Genomic DNA, 24,584 nt, shown 5'->3' on the forward strand with positions numbered 1-24,584 from the left:
ATAAATGAAAATGTATGTTTAAATGGGTCAATAGCAAACAGATTATAAAATGTAAAAACTGGATTTTTCTTATTTCTGCTGCAGGTTAAGGTGGAGGAAATGTTTTAGAACTGCGGCTGAAATAATCTGCTGATAATTTTCTTGATTATCAATTGATTGTTTGATTTGTAAATAGTTGAAAATAGTCAGAAATGCTGTCACAACTTCCCAATGAGCGACACCTCCACTGTGATTGTTCAGTGAAACCAACAGCCCAGGTTTTAAAATGACTACACATTATTAAATGTTTCTCATGTATTTTCAGAATTACTGCCAGTTATTGTTTCATATAATTGACTATTTCTCCAGCTGTATTTGTGTGAACTGTTGGGTTTTTAAATTAAGAACTACATAGCCCATGATGTAAGCTGTTTTGTATACAATAATCCTATTTGTAATGTACCTAAATAAATCTGTCATCACAAGTAGGAAATAGTTAAAGGAAATACTCAGGTCAGGTAGACATACAACTATATTAAATTAGTATTTAACTGAAGTACTTAAGTAAAATGTACTCATAAACTATATTTTCTATTTTCCACGAAGTTATGGGTCTGCGGGCAGAGATGAAACCTTAATAAAAACTGTAATACTCAAGCGGCCATTTTGGATCTCACAAGTGATGTCCCTCTACGGCTCAGACGTCCTGGCCGTTGAGCCATAATGGCGTCAGTGGCGCAGTGCGACGGCCGTTAGTAAAGAAAAAGCTTCAGGGACAAGGGCGGACTCACGGGAACGGTTTCCGGGTTTCCCTTCCTGGGCTGGGACAGTGGTGAAAGGCAAAAAGGCTCCTGCTGATTACCAATTCTTCAAAGTTACGGTCAGGTAAGGCGCTCCTCTGTGGTTTGTTGTTATATTTGTATACAAACTGTTAAAATGAGTCGGAGCAGGAGGAAGAAGACTCACCGGAGAGTCGGTTGAAGTCGAGCTGGCAACATGACACCGACGGCGGTAACAACTGTTGCATGCTAAAGTTTGACATGTAGCGGTAACTAAGTGTTAGCCCTGCATTAGACTCAAATTCAGCTTAAACACAGTTTAAAATAAGAAAGCGGTCTATTAAGGAAGAGTATTTAGCTCAGCTGTGTAAGCTAGGTACAAATTATAATGTCATTGTCCCATCTGATGTTTGGACAACCCAGTGTCTGACAGACTGGGTGTGGTGGACATCAACAGTAAGACACCAGAGGCCTTCACAAGTTTAAGATTCCTCCCCAGTGACTGAAGCATTATTAAGTTCAACTGTCCGAGTTAGTATTTACTTCTTTTTAGATTGTTAAACTAGATTGATTGCCCAGTACCTTTTTAAAACATCTTTTCTCGTCCCTTGTCCAAGTCTTGGGAAATCTTTGCACTTCAGTGGGCTCACATCACATCCTAAATAAAATCTCTGCCATTCACAGCACCCATGGCAGTATATATTATATATATTATATATTATATATCATATATTTTTCTGTCAACCACTCTTGTGTAACATTCCTGAACTCTATAATCGCTTTCTAACATCACATTAATCCCTGACCTTTGATTGTAAAGCACGTTTACGCAAAATAAATTTCATGTTTAAACAACTTCACAATAAGAGTGGGAAACAATAACATTATGTATCTTTGTTAGATGTGGCGGAAGGCCACTATTGAAGCATTATCATACATCTTTTCTTGTTTTTTGGCTCAGTGAAAACATGCATATTTCGCTTCCTGTCTTACCGAGTGGTGAGCATAGGCACAGTGGCAGGCTGTGTGAGCTGTAATCTCATGCTGGCAGCTGCCTCTTTACTTCAGAAACAACCTTACTTTTTACCCGGTGGGACACAGATCGATTTGATATGAGAAAGACAACACTCTTAGTGCTGAAAGACATCGCAGGCCTCTGATCCAGCACTTTCCCGCTTTGTGACCTTTCTCCTTCCTGTGGCCTTACATGATTTTACAAACATTTGTCATCACAGGAGCAGTGGGGAAGGCATCTGTCTAATACTGTAAACTCTAAGGGGATGTTTTCACTGTGGTGTGAATGGAGAAACAAAACTTGATTCATGTTGACAAGCCCAAGTGGACCTTCACTTTTGTCAGAGTATAAATGATGATGTTACGTTTCTAGATATCTGTACTCACTAGATGGTCAAAACTACCGTAAATGAAGAAGTGCACGTTTTTTTGTGATAATAACAGTTGATAAAACAGTTTGATGTGACATTTAATTTACTTAATCAAATGCCAAATGATGATTTGATTAATTGTTATTCACCACTGAATTAAAAACCTGACTCTTGATGTTCTGGTTAATGTTCTCTAAATTGCATGCTGCATACGGAGCAGCATGGCGATGCACTTTCATCTCACAGCTAGCAGGACCTGGATTTGAATCCACATTGTTTTCTGCGTGGAGTTTGCATGTTCTCCCCGTGTATGGTTTGCGTTTTTTTTTCTTCCTTCCAAAATCTAAAGACGTGTAGTTAGGTGGATTGATTACTTTAAATTGCATAGGTGTGAGTGGTTGTGTGTCTCTAAATATCAGATCTGCTCAGGGTGCATCAGGCCTGTGATAGGCTCCAGCATTCCTGCAACCCTTAAGAAGAAAAGCAGTTACGATAATGGATGGATGAATGGACATGAAGGCAAAAGGAGTAAAATAATATCACAAAACCTGTGAATGTAGGCACCTTTTTTTCACATTGTCGTAGCATACAGCCCTAATCTAGCTATAAATTTTATTTAATAATGTAGTCCATAAATTGTTACAAAAAAGTGTGTGACCAACAGCCCAAAACCTGTTTACAATTATATAAAACAAACAATTGAAACTGAAACTATAGAAGTATAATCAGCTGTTAAAATCTGGATTGATATTTTACTTATCAGCTATGATTTCTCGGCTACCGGAGTTGCACAAATTACTTTGATAGCATATAAGAGATGAATCCAATGTAGGGATTCACAATGACTGTATGGTTTATCATTTACAGTCCAGACCATAAGTATTTGGACAGTTATTATTTTATGTTTGTCAGCCTCTGTGATTCAGAAGTACTGTTATTTGAACCCTCGCTACAGAACATTTCCTGAGTAGTTGTGTGTTGTTTAAATGTTCATGCACGTGAACATGTGGCTCAGAGTTGACCGAGAGTTGAGAGTTTACAGTAGACAACTCCTCATATTTAATCTGTCAATAAGAGGAGTAAAGATTTGGTCATGCATCTGAAGAGGATAATAATGAGACTTACAGGTCACAAAACATACAAAGGGAAATGTCAGAAGCAGGGTTGTTCTGTGTGTATGGACTACTACTTGAATACCCACTGGACAACATTTTATCACTTAGCAAACAAGAAGAACAAAACTGCCCAAATACGCTCTACTATATACTATATTTCTTTGTTTATGTATTGATTTGTAGTATGTTTTACATATAAGCACCTGTTGACCAAACCTAATTATAATTCCAAACCTTTTTCCACCTGAACAAACTGTACAGTAGCACAGTGTTAGGAAAACATTTTGTTTCTTTATGACTCCCACATGTTTTCATTGATTTCCCATCCTGTCCCATAATCATAAACGGTCCATTCTGTGCTTCAAAGCCTGTGTGTGTCATGAACAGTCCTGCTGGTTTCCTCATGGTTGATAGCCTTTCTCATTCCGCCCATTGTGGCCTTTTATACTCTCTCTGGGCTCATTTTAAAGTCTTTGTAAAACCACAGCTTAAAAACCAGTATCATATCTTTATTACTGTTACCCACCCGCACTACCTTTGGCCCCACAGGGTCACTTAATTACAGTCAAGCCCCCTATCCATGTGTGTTGTTGTTTGTCTATGTGTGTGTCTTTACATGTGCCAAACATCACTTTATTATGCTCAGGAGCCCTAGGGTCCCTGTTTCTGTGATCAGTTGCCAGTAAATTACCATTTTTGTTTTTGTGCCACTCTGTTCACTAAACCTCCATGGTGTGAAATTATTGTTTCAGTGTTTCCAATAAGATCAGAACGTCTTTTATCCACAGAAAGTGGGTGTACATACCCTTGACACTGCCTGTCAGGAAGGTGAATAAGTCTACTAGCACTGTTGCCCCTTAATGGCTTCACTCCAGCCAATAAATCAACTGTAAATTACATGCCAACAGCATAGGCTTTTCTAAGGTGGCATTTTTCCTTTTTGGCCCAAACTGTTTAATCCCTCCCATGTCTGGCCCGTTGATAGCTCTGTGTGTGTGTGTGTTTAAGCGCCTGGCCGATTAAATGGCCATTATTAAGAGAGTATTATTGAAGTGTGCCTCCCGCCTGTCTGTCCTGTAGTGTTGTCTTTGTGATATTACAACTGAGATATTGGAACGGTTTAATTAATCTGCTGCTGCACTAATGCTGGTTCCCACAGAGCATGGCAAGGAATTGTGTGTGTGTGTGTGTGTTAGTGTGTGTGTTAGTGTGTGTGTTAGTGTGTGTGTTAGTGTGTGTGTGTGTGTGTGTGTGTGTGTGTGTGTGTGTGTGTGTTAGTGTGTGTGTGTGTGTGTGTGTGTGTGTGTGTGTTAGAGAGAGAGAGGGAGATACGCATGGATATGTGTGTGGGCTAATATATTAACTTAGATGTTCAGCATTAATGCCAACGCTTTTATTATTGTTTTGGTTATGTTTTAGAGTTAACTAGCTTTTTGGCTCTGGATGGTAACGCTGAGTTAATCAATCTTTAATTGAGTGCCAGTAAGAGACAAATAGAAATGGTTTAGAAATGAGAAATCTTTCACAACTGTTGGATGGATTATCTCATTCAGAATCTCCTACAGATATATATTGCAGTATAACGATGAATCCTAATGACTTTGGTGATCTCCTGACCTTTCCACACATGCAACCAGCAGGTCAAAGTTTATAGAAAATAACCTTTGATTATTAATAGGATATTATAATGGTTTCCTGTTATTTTATTGTGAAAAATTAAATTAATGTCTTTTGACTTGTATGGCCCTTGGGCCCCTAACCTAACCCTCCTCCATCCTAAGTAACTGGTGCTGTGGCCGGTTCTGAATGCGATCGGGGTGAGGCACGTGTTCTCCCTTCTCCCACAGCTGAGCTGCCCTGTATAGGAAAGGCTTCAGGAACCAGAGGGATAAACAGCCATTGTTCCCCTTCAGGCTCGGTGAAACCACCCCGCCAGAGATCGCGGCCCACTTTCATGCAGATACAGAGGATTCCCTGACTACCATCTTAAACCTTTAACAATGTGAATTAGCTGCCCAAGTGTCCACAAATGTTTGTTTGTTACATGCCAATAGAGAAAGGTCAGTTCAGGTTTCCAAGCCGCCTTTTTTACATTACGTAACCAGAGTGCATCTCCATTTGGCAGTGCACCGCAGCCTCCCTCTTTCTAATGCTTATCACACTCCACCTGTCAATGGCCAATGTTTTGGTGATAAAATGGAGCCTGTTCTTCCTGCTCAGTCATTATGTAGCTAATTTATCAAGCAGGCTTGTTGCTCTGTCGTCTGCTCAGGGTCATAGAATAGGGCGAGAGTGTGGGGTACACAAAATAGGAACAGTTTAATGGGAGTCTGGGAACACACTCGTTGCCCAGAGCTCTTAATCTCAGTTTCTTCCGTACGATAGCGTAAAAGAATAGTGTAGTCATCAGCTTCAGAGAACGTCTCCACCTGAACTCAATGTGCAGTTGTTTGAGCCATGACTTACAGCAGAAATAGGTTAGGTGGAGTTAGGTTCCTGCCTTAAAATATTACCCATATAGAGACATTTTTACTACTTGGGTCTTGCATATTCCCCACTTAGAATCAGTGACAAAACAGAGACACAAAAAAAAAAAAAGATTTTTTTATGACTTTAGCACAGTTTAATGAAATGTATTTATATTTGCTAAATTATTGTTTAGTGTTTCATTTGTTGGACTTGCCAATAATGATTGTTCCTGTCAAAAGTTCATGACTTCCTACTAGTATGCTATATGGTTGTTCAAGATCTGATTTGGATGGATAAACGATGTATCTGAAGTTACTGTATGCCTGGTAGAGATTAACAAATGTTTTGGGGGAAAGTATTGATTGAATTCTTGAGTAAAACTTATTTAAGTTGCCTGAAATAAGTGGTTTGCTGCTAAAACGTGGGAGATCAGTGTTAGTGTTTAGTTAGTTATCTGCTAATTTATTATTAATTCATTTTTTTCACCAACAGGCTCGTCAGGCATCCAATAAACAGTAGTAATGTCTCAATCTGCAGAGAAAGGGAAGGTGAGTAAATGGTAGAAATGTCATCATCTTACAGTATATATATATTTTAAGCTATGACAAATCGACAGTGTTCAGGAGGGGTTTCTAATAAGACAGTGGTGATTAAGACTCATGGTACTTGTAATCTCATGCACACACACTTGCACAGGCATCCAGGGAGGATATCCTGAACAAATGCACATGTTTCATGGCTTTATTGCCTGTTGGAATTTCTCGTTGATATGCATCATTGCATATTATTCATGCTGAAATAAGTGTCAAGTAGGGAGATAATAAGCAGATTTATTGAGTTAAAGAAGCAAGTAGTAAAATGTACAAACATGTGTAAGCATATCAACATCACTAAAATTACATAATTATATCTAATAGTGTTATTTAATTATTTCATAACCATTTGTATTTCTTTTTTTTTGTCTCCCCAGTTCCCAGATGCAACAGGTTATGTAGGATTTGCCAACCTCCCAAACCAAGTACACCGAAAATCAGTGAAAAAAGGGTTCGAATTTACCCTGATGGTTGTAGGTGAGTGAACAAACTTTTCTTTTAATGTAGAACTTACGATTTTATTAGAAAAAAAAATCACTTTCATTTCTCTTTGTTTTTCAGGAGAGTCTGGTTTGGGAAAATCAACACTTATAAACAGCCTGTTTCTCACTGACCTCTACCCTGAACGTTACATTCCTGGTGCAGCAGGTATACCCCCCAATACACACACACACACACACACACACACAGAGAAATACACAAATATACACACTGTAATAATAGAGAAATGTCTGCTGCAATGTCTCCAGCAGAGCATTATTTCAAGAGGAATGTTGGGAATGCCTCAGTCTCAAAATATGACCTTGCCCTTCTTATGACTTGACTTGGATTAGGAGTTGTACTGGCTTGAAAACAATTATCCAGCCTGTCCCTGGTCAGTTTGTTCTGATAAGAACATGTGTAGCCTTTTTGGATGACAAACCCATGATTTCATTTTTAATGTTGTATTCACCTTATTGAATTCTGTGGTTGTGGCAGCTCAGGGGCTTGTGTAAGCACATAGCTCAGAGAGGAATTTTGGATATTAATATGATGTATCCACCTGGTACTGAGTGGGTAGTGGGTACATAACACTGCGTATATGTTACTGGTTATTGCATCCATCAATTTTCCTGTACTTTCAATCCACAGAGAAGATTGAGAGGACAGTGCAGATCGAGGCATCAACTGTGGAAATTGAGGAGAGAGGAGTAAAGCTGCGTCTCACCGTGGTTGACACCCCTGGATATGGTGACGCCATCAACAGCCAGGACTGGTGTGTTTGTGAGCTGTGGAGGAGTGAGGAGTGATAACAACTTGGGACATGCTTTCTGTCCAGCAGGCTCTCTCATCATACCCTCCTGTCCTCAAAAACTCCTTTCAGTTTCATCCCTAACTCCCTTGTTCCTACCTCTCCTCCCTTTGCATTCCATATGTGTAGATTTCTTTAAACTGTCTGTGCATATTTTGCATTGTCTTGCCAGCAGTGATTCATTTGGCATAGCTGTATTTTTACGCTCAAACATGTACTGTCTTTTAAAGGCTACAAAAAAGTTGCTGTAAGAGAGGTGAAATAATAGATAAACAGCTTCTGCTTTCTCTCTGGGTGTAAAAGAAATTAAACCAAGGCAGATTTATTGAGATATTTTTAAATAAGAAATACAGGTGCAGTGATCTGAAGAGAGATAACGTAAGTAAGGTGTAGGAGTAAGAGTAGGGTTGGGCAAATTTAAAAACTACAGTGATGTTATAAAACCACTGTGACAGGACACAAAATATATTTAGCACTATTAAAATATTACATTAATTAATATATAATTACCTGTTAATTATGTTCTCATTTACTAAATCAGGGAAAGATCATGTTTCTGCCGTTACACTGCCTGTCAATAAAAAAAAGTCACCACCTGGATTCAATTAAGCAAATAGGAAGAGCCTCCCATTGGATAATTACTGCATGGATGTTTATAGTTCAGCTGGCAACAAGTTATTTAACCCTTAACTGATGCAGTGAGTAGCTTCTCATTTCTTAAACAACCATGTCGGAAGACACATCCTGTGGTCGTGGAAAAGATGTTAATCTGTTTCAGAAGGGTTAAATTATTGGCATGAATCAGGCAAAGAAAACATGTAAGGAGATTGTTGAAACTGCTAAAACTGGGTTAAAAACTGTCCAACGCATTATTAAAAAATGGAAGGATAGTGGGGAACCATAATCTACGAGGAAGAAATGTGGTAGGATAATAATCTTGAGATTTCAAGACTTAATTTGCCAGGGAGCAAAACGATAGGACTCTGGAGCAATGGACAGTGGTCATGTGGTCTGATGAGTCCAGATTTACCTTGTTCCAGGGTGATTGGCACATCAAGGTAATAAGAAAGGCGGGTGAAGTGATGCACCCATCATGCCTAGTGCCTATTGTACAAGGCTGTGGTGCCAGTCCTTTGATTTGGGGTTGCTGCAGTTGGTCAGGTCTAGGTTGCCATAAACCATAAACTTTTTTTTTTATGAGGTCAGCTGACTACCTAAACGTACTGAATGACCAGGTTATTCCATCAATGGATTTTTTTCTTCCCTGATGGCACGGACATATTCCAAGATGACAATGCCAGGATTCATCAGGCTCAAATTATGAAAGAGTGGTTCAGGGACCATGACACATCATTTTCTCACATGGAGTCCAGACCTTTACCCCATTGAGAATCTTTGGCATGTGCTGGAGAGGACCTTGCACAGCTGTTCGACTCTCCCATCAAGATCTTGGCGAAAATTAATACTCTGGACTCTGGACGGGAATGAATGTTGTGACATTGCAGAAGTGACATGTTTCCTGAGATATAAATCACACTAATGATTAATTGTGGGAGAATAGGTTGCTTGCAGTTTCTTGTTGACGGTGAAGATTCTTATATGCTTAGTGCTAGTCCTCTAAACTGATATGTATGATTTCCCGTCCTTGTATATGGTGTTATTCTCAGCATTGAGAAATAGATTTACATGGTTATGTGATGTGATTACGGAGGCTTATGTCTTTTCTTCTGTCTGTTCTCTCTCTATTAGTTTTAAGACTATCATCCAGTACATTGACAATCAGTTTGAGCGATACCTCCATGATGAGAGTGGGCTGAACCGAAGACACATTGTGGACAACAGAGTGCACTGCTGCTTTTACTTCATATCTCCTTTTGGACATGGGTATACAAAGAAACACACACTTGTAGACATGCCACCCATGAGTAAATTGAATTTATAGTTCTCATTCTGAAATGTGTAAAATTAATATTTATTATGTGTTTCTGGATTAGGACTCATTACCTTATGTCACCACTAAGAGTGAATGAGAAGTATATTTTGCAGTCTTCTCATACTTTTTCTGAAATGTACTTGTGGCAGACATGTGAAACAGATAATGGAAACTTAAGCTTATGTTTTTGTTGCTTTTTAGTCATGTTTACATTGACCACAAGAAAATGCAAACAAGGCGAAACTTGTTCTTGCTAAGAAAGCTAGCTTGTGTAAAACCATAAACTTTTTTGTCGTAGTAATTCAGGATGTTGTGAAAATGACACATAAAATCTATCTTTAGGCTCCTCCTTGTCCTAAATTCTGTTATGTAATTTTACTTTACATAATCCCATTGACATCTCCAATGTTCCACAATTTCCAATCTTTCTTTGTTTTTACCAGTCTAAAGCCTCTGGATGTGGAGTTCATGAAGGCCATCCACAGCAAAGTCAACATAGTCCCAGTCATTGCCAAGGCTGACACACTGACACTGAGAGAGAGGGATCGCTTGAAGAGGAGGGTGGGTTTCGTATACATTCACACACACACTGTATATGCTAGTTACTTCTCTCCCCTTTTGCAGTGACTTCCTTTTTTCACTTCTCCACCCTTATTGGCAGGCTGGCGTGCCACACATCCCGGTGTTTGTGTCAGAAAGCACATATGTACTTCCTAGCGTAATTGCAGACATGTATGGCTTACATTTTTGTGTGGATTTTTTTTTTGATACAGCGATTGTTCAAAAGTACAAGTAGGAGAAGTGTGTTGTATATAATGTAGTTGGAGTACATCACATTCGGTCTCAACCCGTCCCAGATACTTCCTGTTGGAGCTGCTTCCCTGCACACTCCTCAGCTTCCTGCTGTCCAGAGAGGGAAGGGCAAAGTAGTTTGACACAATGCGCACACACACACATGTTCAGCTGATAACCTCTCACATAAAATATGAGTAATGATAAGATTTCCTGCTTCTGTGTTTTACTCCTCTCTTCTTTCCCTTCCCTTCCCTTACTCCTCTATTTCTATATTTCTACTCTACTCTCCACTTTCTAATGCAGTATTTCGCTAGGTATTACTTTATTATAGCAGCAAATAAAAGACACTTGAAACTTTATACAACCTTGTTTTTGCAGTTAAAACACTACAATAGGTTGTCATGCAGACTGTACTTCATGTCTGCATATAATAACTGAAAAAAGCATATATTAATCAAAAATGCAAAATATTCTTTACCTACAACTACTCAAATGTTAGGGTTTGGTGCTTTTCGTTGTTTTATACGATCAAAAATCTGTTGAGTTTTAGACATTTTATAGAGAAAATTATTCATCAAGAAAGTCATTAGGTGCAGTCCTAGTGTAGAAACATGTGGGCAGTGTGTAGGACTTCTGTTGAAAATTACTTTTCATTTCAGGCCACTTCACTCTGTTTTTAATTGGAAGTCATTTTGTCTCTCCACCTGTTCATGCATGCCCAGACCTCCCTCCTGCATTTCATTGAGATTTCGGAGCCGGTGGTCTGCTAGGCGTCAGGCGGGTTCGCTGACTGGAGTCCAGCTCTTCTCTGTTCTCTTCAACAGCTAGTCATTTTGGTTCAAGCCTCCCACAGTCAGATAGCTGCTATTTATTGCTGATGCTGCATATTAGCCATAGTAAAGGCCATAGTTTGCATAGTCAGCGCAAACACTTTTCTCCCTTTAGTTCTTAATTGGGATTTAACATTGGCCACATTATTAATAAATGAAAACTCAGTGATTGATTCTGTGTTTTCATCAGTTTGCAGTTCCATGTGTCAAAGTTGAAATTTCTCCATTGTGTTGTCTTTAAAGAACTTAAGTTGAGTTGTACTCAACAGTGTTGTTCTGTATTTTGACCTTCCTCAAAACCTTCTGAGTGTTCCTCTGGCACTTCAGATGAACAAAACCATGTTTCCTGCCAGAACTGACCCCCGCCCGAAACTACAGAAAACCCCCAAGCTTGTTGACTTTATGATCCAGCTGGCAGCATGCAGCAGGTCAGCTGCCTTGATTAGAGTCTTGGCATAACATTTATTTTTGTTCATGCTTTACCTTTCATTCAGTTCAGGTCTAGACTTTATATATTCTAAAAGTGTAGCAAATAGTGGCATAGTGGGAAATGATAAAAGTAGGGCAACGGAAATACTGAAGCCTTATCACACCGATCTGTCCTTCTTGCTGATAAACTGTCCACAACACTATCTGACTAACAGTTTGTTGGCATGCTGCTCTAAGTGTTCCCCTAACAGACATTTCCCACTGTACACTAAGAGGCAATTAACTGAGTTCAACAAAAAGGGCAAGCTCATGTACACAGGCCCACACACCAACACAAATCCATATATTTACTAAATCTAGCAACAGAGGAAACACATTTATTTCTAACTACATTTGTTCATGTTATATTTTGTACAGGATGCACATTAAAAGACAGGTTCATATTTAAATAGTCTAAATCTAAAGAGGCCCTAGATAAGTCAATGTTGTCAGGAAATACAGAGGCTTCTATAGATTGTAGATGTAATGTAAACCAGTTTCCTCAGATAAAATGACCCATAAACACCAGGTTATAGAAAGCTTAATTAAGTCTATACTGAAGAAACCTGAGTTTAACCATATATGTATGTAACCTACATGGTTACATACATACACCTTTCAGAGACCATATTTGCCGATGTGGTGGGTAGGAGGAGAAGTAATTTCTCTGAGGAGAAATTACTTCGCTCAGGTATTTGTTAATTGTTCAAATTTGTTCACATGACCAGGTGGTATATGTGTATGAGTAATGTATGAGTATTATATACGTGCATCAGGGAACCAAGCCTTACTTTGAGGTCAGAGCAGCAGTAGCCAAGAACCTGCCAGAAAGTGCTGGAGGATGATTGATAACCCCCAGTGTTACTCCCTCAGTATTTATTAGTTTGTTGTTGCAGGGTTCACTGGTTGCAGCCATTTGTCTCTCAGTACATGGAGCCCATTACTCCTAAGGGTTGTCCTGTCCTTTCACCTAATATTAAGGGGAAACAGCTTGTACAGAGCAAGTTTCCTCCAATGTGTTAAAACTATATCACTGACAAGACACGACCTGCTACCCTGTGCAGCTCGGACTCATGGACAAAGTGAACAAACCTCACATTGTTCAGCTTTCATCCCCTTAGTTCTGCCTGCCTCTTGCTCAGTCCTTCCACTGCTGGCAGTGCCTCATTCAGATGCCTCATACTTTCTTTCGCTGTGTCTTTGTGTCCTCTCTTTTTTAATTTTCTCTAATGCCAGTTCTCTTCTCCGGGGTCACTGTTGTCTCTAGCTCATAAGGAGCCCTGAGGAGGGTATATTGAGGGGCTGATCCTCTCAGTCTGGGACCTTATAGTCATATCCTGTGTGGGGCTTTAGTCTCAAACTGCTTACTTGTTGTTTTCTATTTCAACACAGAGGATGGTACGCCACTGGTTTACACTGGAATTCTGATGGAAGCAAAGATGCCTCCTGTTGCCTGAACAAAAGATTGCTTTTAATGCGTGTCTGTTTTTCACCTAATCCTTAAGCTTAATTTCAGGATTTAACCTTTTTTTCTCATTGTTTTGTACATCTTACGTTAACATTACGCGTCATAAATTAGTTTAAGGTTAGTAGGAGACAACCAGATGTGTACCTCCACCCAATCTATGCAACTCTGTGTGTGTGTGTGCGTGTGTGCGTGCGTGCGTGCGTGCGTGTGTATGTGTGTGTGTGTGTGTGTGTGTGTGTGTGTGTGTGTGTGTGTGTGTGTGTGTGTGTGTGTGTGTGTGTGTGTGTGTGTGTGTGTGTGTGAAGAAGACTAAGCCAGAGGTCAAAAAGGGATAGAGAATCCAGTTCCTCCTCTGTTCTCTCGAGGCTGCGGTCAGGAGACAATAGTTCAATCTCTTGTGTCGCTTCCCTCATCTTCTTCATCAGTTCTGTCTTCCTACATCCTGCATCTTGTTCTTCCTTGTCCATCTCTGCTCATGGTCTCCTTTACAGAAACAAACTCCCACCTCCCTAGCCCCAATGTTTGTCCCATCAGCTGCCATATTTCACCCCTTGCCAAGGCACTGTCACAGCTTTCCCCTTATTGTCTAACTTGCTGTTGTCTCTCCCAGCTCTGTTATGATACACCCGGTGTGTGAACCAGTTCTACGGCCCCTTTGGGAGACATTATCAGAGCTGGACTGCTCACACCGGCCTGTATTGTCACCAGAATTTCTTAAATGGCAATAACAGAAAGTGAAGCTGTTTTAGCACAGACGGTCAGCTTCACTGGTCTAATCTTCTGAGTTAGAAAATTTAATTATGTGGCACATACTGATTAATGATCCGTAATTATGTGTGTTTGATGTTAAGCTCTGTTTTTAATATCCTTTCTTTGTTCATGTCTGTGCTGGCGCCCCATCAGTAAAAGTAGACTTAGTTCTGACTGCGTGTGTGTGCATGTGTGCTTGCATGTGTAAGTGTATGAGTCCCTGGTCAGCTTTCACTGGTCATTTTCCTGCCAGAGTTTCAAGCACAAGGATATATTTATTTTTGTGCCCTGTAGCAGTCATTGTGCCAGGGCATGCGCCATGTCTCTGTAGATTTTAAAACAATAAATAAACATTTTTCCCCATGGAGCGAGTAGGTCTGTTACGCACTCATCTGTTTGAAGGTAATTCAAGTAAAAGCCGACTACAGTGTGAAAACAGCAGGTTTGGTGTGTTGCTAATGAGTCACATTTTTGCTGTTGAGTTTCCAGGCAAGTCCCTTTTGATTATCAGAACAAGTCACAAAATGTTGTCGAAATCGAACTCACACTGCCCCGTTCTAAATCTCACTTAAATACAAGATTACATGAATAGCTCGATTGTTCCTCCCTATGCTCTTTGATCAGAGGGAGAGGTGGGTGGTCTTAACTGTACTAATACTTAGCTTAGACAATAGGAGTGTGGGTGTGTGTGCCGCACACAAATGTGTTAAGCACGTTACTCATATGATGCCTTTTCTATACCATGGTTGTGGGACTTCCTCTACACTTGCCATGAGTACTTTTTGTTCGAACAAATCCAGCTGTTTTCGTCCAGTCTATTCCAGTATGGTCTGTCCGCTTGGTCTCAGCCTCTGACTGGATATATCTGGAATGTGCTTCTGTGCATGCTTGCAAGTGTTTTTAATCCCGTGAACAGAAAGGTATTGTTTCCCTAGTGCCGCTATGTGTCACTCTGTGCTATACAGTATGAGTACTTAATGGAAGATGATATTTGAACAGCTGTAGATTGTGGCTGAACATGTGAGTGTATTCTTTTGAGGCCAGGTCACTCTCCATCTCCTGTGATCCAGTGACCTTCTGGATCAGTGGATTCACTTCATTCCACACACATAACCCATAAACTCTTTTCCTAACCCTGACGCCAGTTCACACACCGAGGCAGCTGTTCTGTGTGTGTGTGTGTGTTGTGTTGTGAAGGAGGCTGCTATAAGGTCTAAATCCCTCTACCCCTCCCCTGATCAGGTATTGTTGGGGCTCCCTCACCCCCTCAGACTCCCTGCGGGCGAGCAAGAGCCGGTTAGTTGAAAGGCGTTTCCTGGCATTTGTTCTCATGTGTCTTAAGGTTTGCAAAGTAAGTTTGGAAACTGGAGAATAGTAGAAAGAATCCAGCTAGGAATTAACATTTTCTTTTCATGCTGCCAGACCTCTGTTGTTTATCTTGTAATGTTGTAGTTGAGGTATATAATATGTGTTGTCTGATATATTAATTACAGAGACACACATCACAATACTTTACTGTACTACACTGTAAATATGTATAAATACTTAAGAGTTGCATTAATGTCTTCAATGAGACACTGAATAAATCAGAACATTTTGTAAATAGAGAAGTCTGTTTGGTTGGAGAAAGAGGATGGAGCAACCTTCCTCCTTGTTTCAGACTGTAGGAATGTATTTTATAGGCATACTGCAGACTTTAAAGACTTTGTACCATCCAAGACGTAGATTTACTACTGGAGATACTGGTACTCATCACTGTATATATTCTTTATCAAAAAGTGGGTTGGTCTTTTTTGGGAAGCGACCATATTTTTGCTTGTCCAGAACTCATATTTTATGAGTTTATTTTTGCTGAACAGTTGGAATTAATCAGTCTTGCTGTTTCATTTTTCTCATATCTGAAGCTTGATGCACTAGCTGCAGTAGGACACTTCTTGTAATGGGGCTTTAAGTGTGTGTACTGTAATTGAATTCTTTTTTTAGCATTTATGTTTTTACAATCTGTTGTTAAGATAACCATAAATTAATTAAATTGTAAATGTGTTAAATTGTATTTACCTAATGACTTTCACTCTTTAATATGAAACATTTTTTTAATTATTAGGTAAAACTAGGATTTATTCTATATAATATTTGTTTGTTTATTAGTTTAAACCAGTCAAACACACCTGACATATCTCGTCTTATGAGCTGTATGAGTTTGGGAATTTAAATGTGAATACAATGGGAAACAATAGTCTCTACCTAATTTGGTAGTTATTATTAACAATGAATGTCTCTGGCTGTCTGCTGTGGGTACAACTCACCCCCATTTTAGCCCTCTCCACTGTAAAATGTGTATTTCTCTATAGCTAGCTGTAGAGCTACATGAAATGCATTTAGGGTGCAGGGTAAGCATGTTTTATTCATTCACAATCGTAGATACATACAATAGCTTGACCTGCAGGAATCTCTTCAGGAAAAGAGAGCACTTAGAAAAATGGACTTAATGCTCACCACAGTCAGTTTTCCTTTATTAAAGTCTGCAGTCATGGAAAAAGAGGGCCTCTGTGCCTCAAACTGTGTTCTCAGTATGAAACAAGGAGTTGTAAAAACACCTGGAAGCTGGTCAGATGTGCTGCTTCTAATGTCAGTGATGAATCGTTTCCCAAAGCTGTGAGCTTACATAAATGATATATGAGAGCGCTGCTGGTCTTGTCCCTCTTCTCAGTCATGGTTGATTAGTGTTGAGAGTTTGATTTTGTTTGATTGTTTTGTTTTGTGGATTTTTTTCTCCCTCTGCATTGTTGATTTTCTTAAGAATGCAATGGTGCGTTTCTACTTCCAAGTATTGTTCCCTGTTAGAGTTTTAGTTTCATGGATACAAACAGCATGCCAGGCCAGAGGAGGCTATGTTCTCAGCAATCATAAACCGGACTGTGCAATTGTGAGTGGGTGTTTGTGTATGTGGTTACCTGTTCAATGTCAGTACGTCAGTGTTCACCACAATCCCCTGTTTTGTCTCTTTCCTCTGTTCTTTGGCAGCTATTTGTTATTCTTCCACACTTGTTTCTCCAGAATTCATTAGTGGCTGTTTAGCAGGTGTTTGACTCATTCATTTTTGTGGGTTTGCTTGTGAGAATGAGCAAATCATCAAAATATTTTTCCTTCAGCAGGTTGATGTGATGTAATGGTTGATCCATATAATGATGGGTTTGCACACTGTTTCATTATGATTGGGAGTTTTGGTCTGACCTGCTTTGCTACTGCAGAAAAACCGCTTAGCCATGTCTCATGAATTCACCCTGTGTAATTATATCTATGGATAGAACTGCAGCTATATTTAAGCTACACATAACCACTATGATAATTTAATACTGCTATTCCTAGACCTTGAATAAGCCTGGCTTTACATTGGACATACAGGTCTGGCATGATGCACCATGCCAGACCTTGTCTAAATTCTAACCTATTTTCTAATTGGACAACATCAGCCTCAAATTTATCATAACTGCCCACCATGATGGAAAATTAAAAAAAACACAATGCTTCATATTCAGCAATGTGCGCAAGAAACAAAGTGATACAGTTTTCCCTTCCCTTTCTAATTAATACTGAGGCAGAATGTTTTGTGGCATTGTTTGTCCATTGCCCTGACAGCACTGAGTGGACCTGTATGGCCAATCATAACAGCACAGGAAGCAGTGGGGGAGAGGATTGTATTAGGTTGTAGCTGAACAGGATGGTCATAAAATTGAAATGGCTCCCACTGCCAACATCTCTGTGCCAATGAAAATACCCAGTTGCGTGGAGGAGAGGCTGGTGTAACGTTTGGGATTAAGGCTTACATTGTGTACAGTAAATCAGGTGGAGACAACGGGGATTTGGAGCAAGCAGTGATTTTGACATTTGATGATCCCTGAGAGGTCTTGATTATAGGTGTCAGACCATGCTAAGGACATGTTACAGAACAGAATAATTCATGTAAACAGCCATTTGGCAGGTTTTGGCTTAGCAAGGTCTGGAAACAGATGATGGCAGACAACAGACTCGTGTTTATGCAATGACCAGATGATGTTTCTGGATATTTAATAGTAGATTGCATTCATAAAAAACATTACTTGGTCTTACTTAGTTGTTCATCTAACTTATTTCTTGTTGCCTGTTCAGTTGGATTTTTCCTGTTTTATTGCATTTTATCTGAAACTTTTTGTCTTCTCTACTGTACGTGTGTTATTGTAGTTTGTTCAATTTTTTCCTGTCATTGTGTCACTCATGTTTATTTTCCCACTGAGTGCACAGTTTCCCAAAATTCTTTATGCTCTGCCCCACCAGAGTGATGTTTATCCAGCCTCCGTACTGGAGGGATCTGTAAATCATGTATGATTCAGTAAATGAGAGAGAAAAAAGGCACTGGTCCGGTGTCACGCTCTCCCCTGAGTCCAGCAAAGCCTGTTTGTTTATAGATCTGTCCCACAACAATACCCAACTCTCTCCACACACACACTATCTTGCGCACAGAGCTCACTGAGAAAACAAGCGACAGCCATAACAAGGGCCCGAACAGGAGCTGCTCTCTGTAGGAAAACCTGCGCTCACTTCCCAGGCTCCTGGCTGACTCACCACTGTCCTATTATACTGTACAGTACATGAAAGTCTCCCAAAAGTCAGGAAAAGAACACTTGACATTTTTTGGCTCCATTATATAAGACTACATTGTGGATTCTAAAAGTCTGCTCTTGGGAAAACAAAAGAAAAATGCAGCTTTGATGTTTAGAATAATAAATACTGACATCTGTCCCTTAGGTAGCAGTGAAAAAAGCTCCTTTGTTTCAACTTGTTTCTTCACCGGTCGGCCTGTGAATAAAGAAAGGTGATAACTTAGTTCCTGACTCGTTCAGAACATGAACACATACACACCCCATTATTATTTTTCACCTGCCTACCCTTTCTGTCTCACACCTCTTTTCCTCCGAGGGGGGCTTTAATTAAAGTTGTTGCTGCAACAACAGGTACTCACCCACACCCTCATATTAGTCTATAGGGCTTTCTTACTTTCTGTTTATGGGTCAGAGCAGCAACAGTTATTTTGCCCATGTGACTCTCAGTTCACAGCAAATACACCAATTTTGAGTTATATGTGAAGCTTTGCTCTAGATGAACTACTAATTTAGCAGTACTTGTACTACAGTATACAGTAAAAGTACAGGAACAGATGCAGAGAGTGAGATAAGTTAAAAAATCGAATTGTAAAATCTACTACACACAAAATGAAGCAATAAAAAAAAAAAAGACAAAGGTTTTACATACATTTTTGTTGATAGATATTGTGAAGGTAAATAGTCCTCAGTGGTATTAGTAACATAGTATTTTATTGTTTATAAATGAATTAGTTTTCTACATGATTGATATATGTACTATACTGACATCAGAAAATCAAGCTGGCAATTTTTGATTTTGCCCTGACACCTCTGCAGAGGCTCATCCAGTCGGACGTATCAGAAGGTCACAATCAGGTTGTGACGCTGCCGCCTCACCTTGTGTTTTTCTCATGTTTTCCACCGTTCAGATCCTGGATGAGATCGCAGAGCACGGCATTAAAATTTATCAGCTACCCGACGCTGACTCTGACGAGGATGAGGAGTTCAAGGAGCAGACCAGAGTCCTGAAGGTAAGAGTGGGACAAACCGCTGATGGCAGCTGTAACGACCCTGCGTCAGACACTTTCCTCTCTTGGTACAGTGATGTATACCATTCTCTTCCTATTCATCTTTGCTTCCCTTCTCTGCATCCCCTCCTGTTTGATACCTTTATTTTCCGTATCTCTTTCCATATCCCTTTCTCCGACTTTGTTTCTCTTTGGGGACCTTTATCTTTCTTTCCCAGGCAAGCATTCCCTTTGCTGTGATTGGCTCCAACCAGCTGATTGAGGTGAAAGGGAAGAAGATCCGTGGTCGTCTTTACCCCTGGGGAGTTGTTGAAGTGGAGAATCCCGAGCACAATGACTTCCTTAAACTTCGCACCATGCTTGTGTGAGTATCCGTGGTAATAAAATTGATTAAGTAATAGGATGTTTGGAAGGAAAGTTGTCTAAAGCCTCAAGAGAACCTCAGTCTCATCAAGCTGCTTGTTCAGTCTACTTTGGAAAAAAAATGCTCTACTGCCTTCTAGTGTGTGAAAATAGGATTGCATGTCTGATTGTTGCAGGACCCACATGCAAGACCTCCAGGAGGTCACTCAGGACCTGCATTATGAGAACTTCCGTTCAGAGAGGCTGAAGAGAGCGGGCAGGTGAGTTACAGCTATAATTTACACAGCAGATGAGCTGCTCCTGTTTTAAGCTAGGTTAATAATAATTTTTTGTTAACTCCAGGGCTGTGGAAGAGGATGTGGTGGATAAGGACCAGATCTTGCTACAGAAAGAAGCTGAGGTAAGAACACGCAGAACTGGAAAGAAACAAGTACATACAGGCTGTGTGCAGCACCTCAAAACAGAAGCATACTGTAGGTCTAGATCAGGGGTCAGCAACCTTTAACACCCAAAGAGCCACTTGAACCGGTTTCCACGGAAAAGAAAACACTGGAAGCCGCAAATACTTCTACAGTGTTATCTAAAATAAAGATAACACTGTTTTTTTACCTTTATGCTTTGTATAAACAACTGTAGTATGTTGCTTATAAAATCCACAAAGTGCTACAGAACACATTTGAGTTGAAGGTCTCTTTCAAATGAATTAAAAAGCTGAACTTAAATTTTCCATGTAGCAAACAGAAAATGCCCTGAGCCGTCATTATATCGCCTTTAGGCTTTCAGAGTAAATTGGAAAAATAAGCACTGTCACATCTGCATGAATATTTATTTTACCTGGTTAATGGGACTTCTGCTCCTGAACCTCTGCGCACACCGTCTGCAAATCAGGGCTGTACAAAGTCACTTTCATCTTTAAGCAGGACTGTAAGTTGTCTGTGAGGCGTGAGCGGTGTTTGTTTTTAACATAGTTCATGTGGAGAATAGCTAGAACTAAAATTTTGAAGAAAAAAAAAACGTAACGCAAATAAAGTACACTTCAATTAAATACTTATAATTTATTTTCCTAAACCACGTAGAGCCGCAGTATAAGGTTGAAAGAGCCGCATGCAGCTCTGGAGCCGCAGGTTGCCGACCCCTGGTCTAGATTCATATATCATACATGTTCAGAGTTACTGATTCCTCTAATCATTCTGTCTCTATTTCCTGGCTGAGGACCTTTTCAAATGCAACACAGTTGTAAGAAACAGGACAAAATTGACAGTTTTTCCATTGCAGGTTGAATTGTAGCAAAAATAAAGCTTTGAATAGTTTTTTACAGGACACTTTAGTACACTGGAAATGAACAGAAATAGGCTTTATTTAAGGTGATAACTGTGACACTATGTGTCTGAACGACTCAATTTTCACTGATTATTGCCAAAGCATATTGTAGATATTTCCACACCACATTATTAGAAATTATTAATCAATTATGAGAGGCTTAAAATAAAGCAATAAAACAGAATGAGGTTAATAGTCAAACCCCAACATCTGTGGCTTAAAATTAAATATGTAAAGTGGAAAACGTGTCTCAGCTTCAAGTGTGTAATTCTCTCCTCTGCCACACGGTGGCGATATATATTTAAAAAAGTCATAATTTAACAGGGTGAAAATATTAGCTTTTATATCCTGATCAGATTATTTACTTATGGTCCAGTTGTTACTTTAACATTAGTATTAGTATAGCAATGGCATTTATACTATTTGTTTTGTTTTTGTTTGACATAGATTTTGTGCTTTATTCCTTTTGTAACTGTTTATTTTATTGCTATTACAGCCGTGCTGTGCTAAAAACACCTATTGTAACTATTTCATTTATTAGGTGTACTTTAGTTTGGTTGATGTGATTTCTGTTCTGACGTTTGTGCATAGTTCATAGTTGACGTTGTGGTTTACACTTTGACAAGGTACATGTACAACAATATATATATATATATATATATATATATATATATATATATATATATAGCTTCTTCAGTTTTGAAACACAAAACTATATATATATATATATATATATATATATATATATATATATATATATATATATATATATATATATATAGTTTTGTCTCTAGACTTTAACTAATACTTCTAGTTGTTACTTGGTTACTGGTTACGATTCCTTTCTTATAGCTACAAATATGTGATAAACACATTATGTGTTAGTGAAAATTACAAAATACTAATGACATTTCACCTAATGCATAATAGGTTATGGGGTAAAGCTTTCCTAGAAAATTCAATAGTACTTCATCTGTTGGCTGTTGAAGGACTCAAGTGTCATACTGTTGTATCAACAGTGGAGATGTAAAGGTAAAACTAGGAAGTATGTTCTTCACTACTCTCTACAAGTGTTTTTTAACTTCTAGTGTACTTCTGCCTGCTCGTCATTAGCCAATAACTTCCTACGTGATTGTGTCGTTGTGGTTTTAAGTTGCCCTTCTGTGAAAACCACAGATACCTAGTTTGGTCATTTTAAAATTTCCAAATTAATGTAGAGATTAGTTTTGGAAATATTCTCATTCTCAAGCCGGATGAACAGTTTAAAGCCCCATTAGCACTTTGGACTTTTTTTTAGCTCATGAAAATAAAGTTTAGTCTAGTTTGAACATGTGTGGTTTTCACAGGGAAGTGATGTAACAGGCTACCGTAGCTAGTGAGGTTACTTTGAGCAAGAGGCAAAAATGTCTCTTACTGACAATTTAAAGAAGTTTTACAACTCACATGATGCATATGAGGGGATGGTGGTTTCATAAAGTTAGGCTAGGCTTATTTCAGTAAACTAGGTTTAATTACATAAAGAGAATTCAAATAAAGTAAGTCTGACCAAATTAGTAGAGAAGTGGGAGAAAAATAATCTGCTTTGATTGTTGGTTAATCGTCATTGTCATAATAAAAGTTTTAAAATTATTTCTGTTTTCAGCCCTAAAATCTTAAGATTTTCTGCTTTTGATTGTTCAATGATCTTGTGAGCTGAATATCTTTGGTTTTTAGATTGTAAGACGTTACCTTGGGCAGAAAAACTGGAGATTCATTTCCATTTGATGAACATATTATTCAAGAACACAAACAAACTGACTGATATGTTTGTAATTGATCCATTATTGTAACCATGTCTTTTCTTTTTTTTCTGTAGCTGAGACGCATGCAGGAGATGATTGCTCAGATGCAGGCACAGATGAAGATGAAGACGGACGAGTAAAAGAGTTGGAGCAGAAGGGAAACGAGGTGATCCCAACCTCCCAACACACACACCTCTGGTCCTCCTCTGCCTGCTACCACCCTCCAAACCCCCCAGGAGTCCAGAATCGCATCATCTTTACCCTCACACCTCTGTGCACCACCTCTTCCTCCAAACATCCATCCATCAGCTGTTCATTAACTCACTGTTATGTCTTTTCTTCAGCATCTCATTAAGACTCAGATTAGTTAGTGGAGTTAGGAAGTGGAAAAAAATCAATAAAAACGTTTCTGTACTGGATAATTATCATATATATATCTGTTATTTAGTCTTAATTATGAACCATTGAACAGCCAGTAACAACGGTACTAAGAGATTTCGCTATCACACCATCATGTTTACAAAAGTATATGTATGAATTATGTCCACACATCAGATATTTTCTAGTTTCCATTTATTTTGCGGTTAGGTTAAGATTGTTTTGTGCATGTTTTAACTTAAAAGCAACTAACTTTGCTTCTCGTGTTTTTATCATCACCTTTACCTCTGGACGGTTTCGTCCTTCAATGTCCGTGTCAGTCTGAAAATGTGTGGATGTGAACCAGATGAACCGCTCGCGTCGAGAAGGAGTATGTCTGCTTTTTTCCACGCTTAATATATAGAAACCTTATTTTTTAGCCTTCTATATAAATTTGAGCCTTGGCATTTGTTAAGATTTTCGGCTACAAATAGTCAAAGCACTACCACTTCTCTATTCTAAAGAGCAATTTACACAATAGTAAAAAAGGGCTGTGTTGTTTATATTTTTATATTTCTCTGTAGGATCGTAAAGCCAGTGACCCACAGACTGAAAACTAATCAACTCAGTCTAGTAGCTTGATTGTGTCCATAGTTGTTTCAGTGATGCCGCTTGTGTGTAACGGTCTGTTCGTACACTACATGTACAGCCTTTCATTACCATACTGTATTTAGGCTTTGACCTTTATATGTAGTCCCTCCAGCCTCCTGTGAGCAGCAGACGAAACACTCTTCAGCAGTGCCATCTAACAGTGCCGTCATTTAGTTTTTCTTCTACTCGTATGCAAATTTGTGAACAATCATTATTATTTCTTAACTTTATGTCGGTAAACACTTGTTTTTGGTCGCCTTATGTATTTGTGTTTGTTTTTGTATTTTTCTCCAAAATAAAACTGTCAGAAAAAACATTTGTTTATTCTTGGATAACAACTGAATTCTTATTTTTTTAATAACTTGTCACCCTATGACCTGATTCATACTTCACATTCATAAGATGTGCGAGTTTATTATTTAAGTTAACAGATATTTGTTCAGGAAGCTGGAACAACACAATTCAAGTGAAATGATATAAAAGATGCATTTTGTAAATTATTCTTTCATTTCTTTCTTTTATTGCTAGTAGATGATCAGATTTAATATGTTTCTCCATCGCCTTGATTGAGTCTAAACAAACACTGTGACTGTCCGGGGGTCTGGTTTTG

At 39.0% G+C, this 24,584-nt stretch overlaps 1 protein-coding gene across 1 annotated transcript; it reads left to right on the forward strand.

The window, feature by feature from the left end:
* The first annotated feature begins 712 nt into the window (after nucleotides 1-712).
* On the forward strand, nucleotides 713-24,290 carry zgc:63587 (uncharacterized protein LOC393431 homolog). Its single transcript, XM_026342869.1, has 12 exons — nucleotides 713-864; nucleotides 6,220-6,275; nucleotides 6,698-6,797; nucleotides 6,882-6,968; nucleotides 7,452-7,575; nucleotides 9,361-9,495; nucleotides 9,988-10,105; nucleotides 19,404-19,505; nucleotides 19,721-19,866; nucleotides 20,042-20,125; nucleotides 20,208-20,265; nucleotides 23,041-24,290. Exons 2-12 carry the CDS (start codon nucleotides 6,249-6,251, stop codon nucleotides 23,104-23,106), a joined length of 1,047 nt encoding a protein of 348 aa, XP_026198654.1. The 5' UTR covers nucleotides 713-864; nucleotides 6,220-6,248; the 3' UTR covers nucleotides 23,107-24,290.
* Nucleotides 24,291-24,584: the final 294 nt, after the last annotated feature.

Source organism: Anabas testudineus, chromosome 9 (genome assembly GCF_900324465.2).
Source record: "Anabas testudineus chromosome 9, fAnaTes1.2, whole genome shotgun sequence".
Lineage (NCBI taxonomy): Eukaryota > Metazoa > Chordata > Actinopteri > Anabantiformes > Anabantidae > Anabas > Anabas testudineus.

Coding starts and splice junctions, on each gene's coding strand:
- zgc:63587 (XM_026342869.1), top strand. CDS start 6,249: ATGTCTCAATCTGCAGAGAAAGGGAAG. Junction 6,969..7,451: donor TTACATTCCTGGTGCAGCAG/GTATACCCCCCA, acceptor TTCAATCCACAG/AGAAGATTGAGAGGACAGTG. Junction 10,106..19,403: donor GGGATCGCTTGAAGAGGAGG/GTGGGTTTCGTA, acceptor TCCACCGTTCAG/ATCCTGGATGAGATCGCAGA.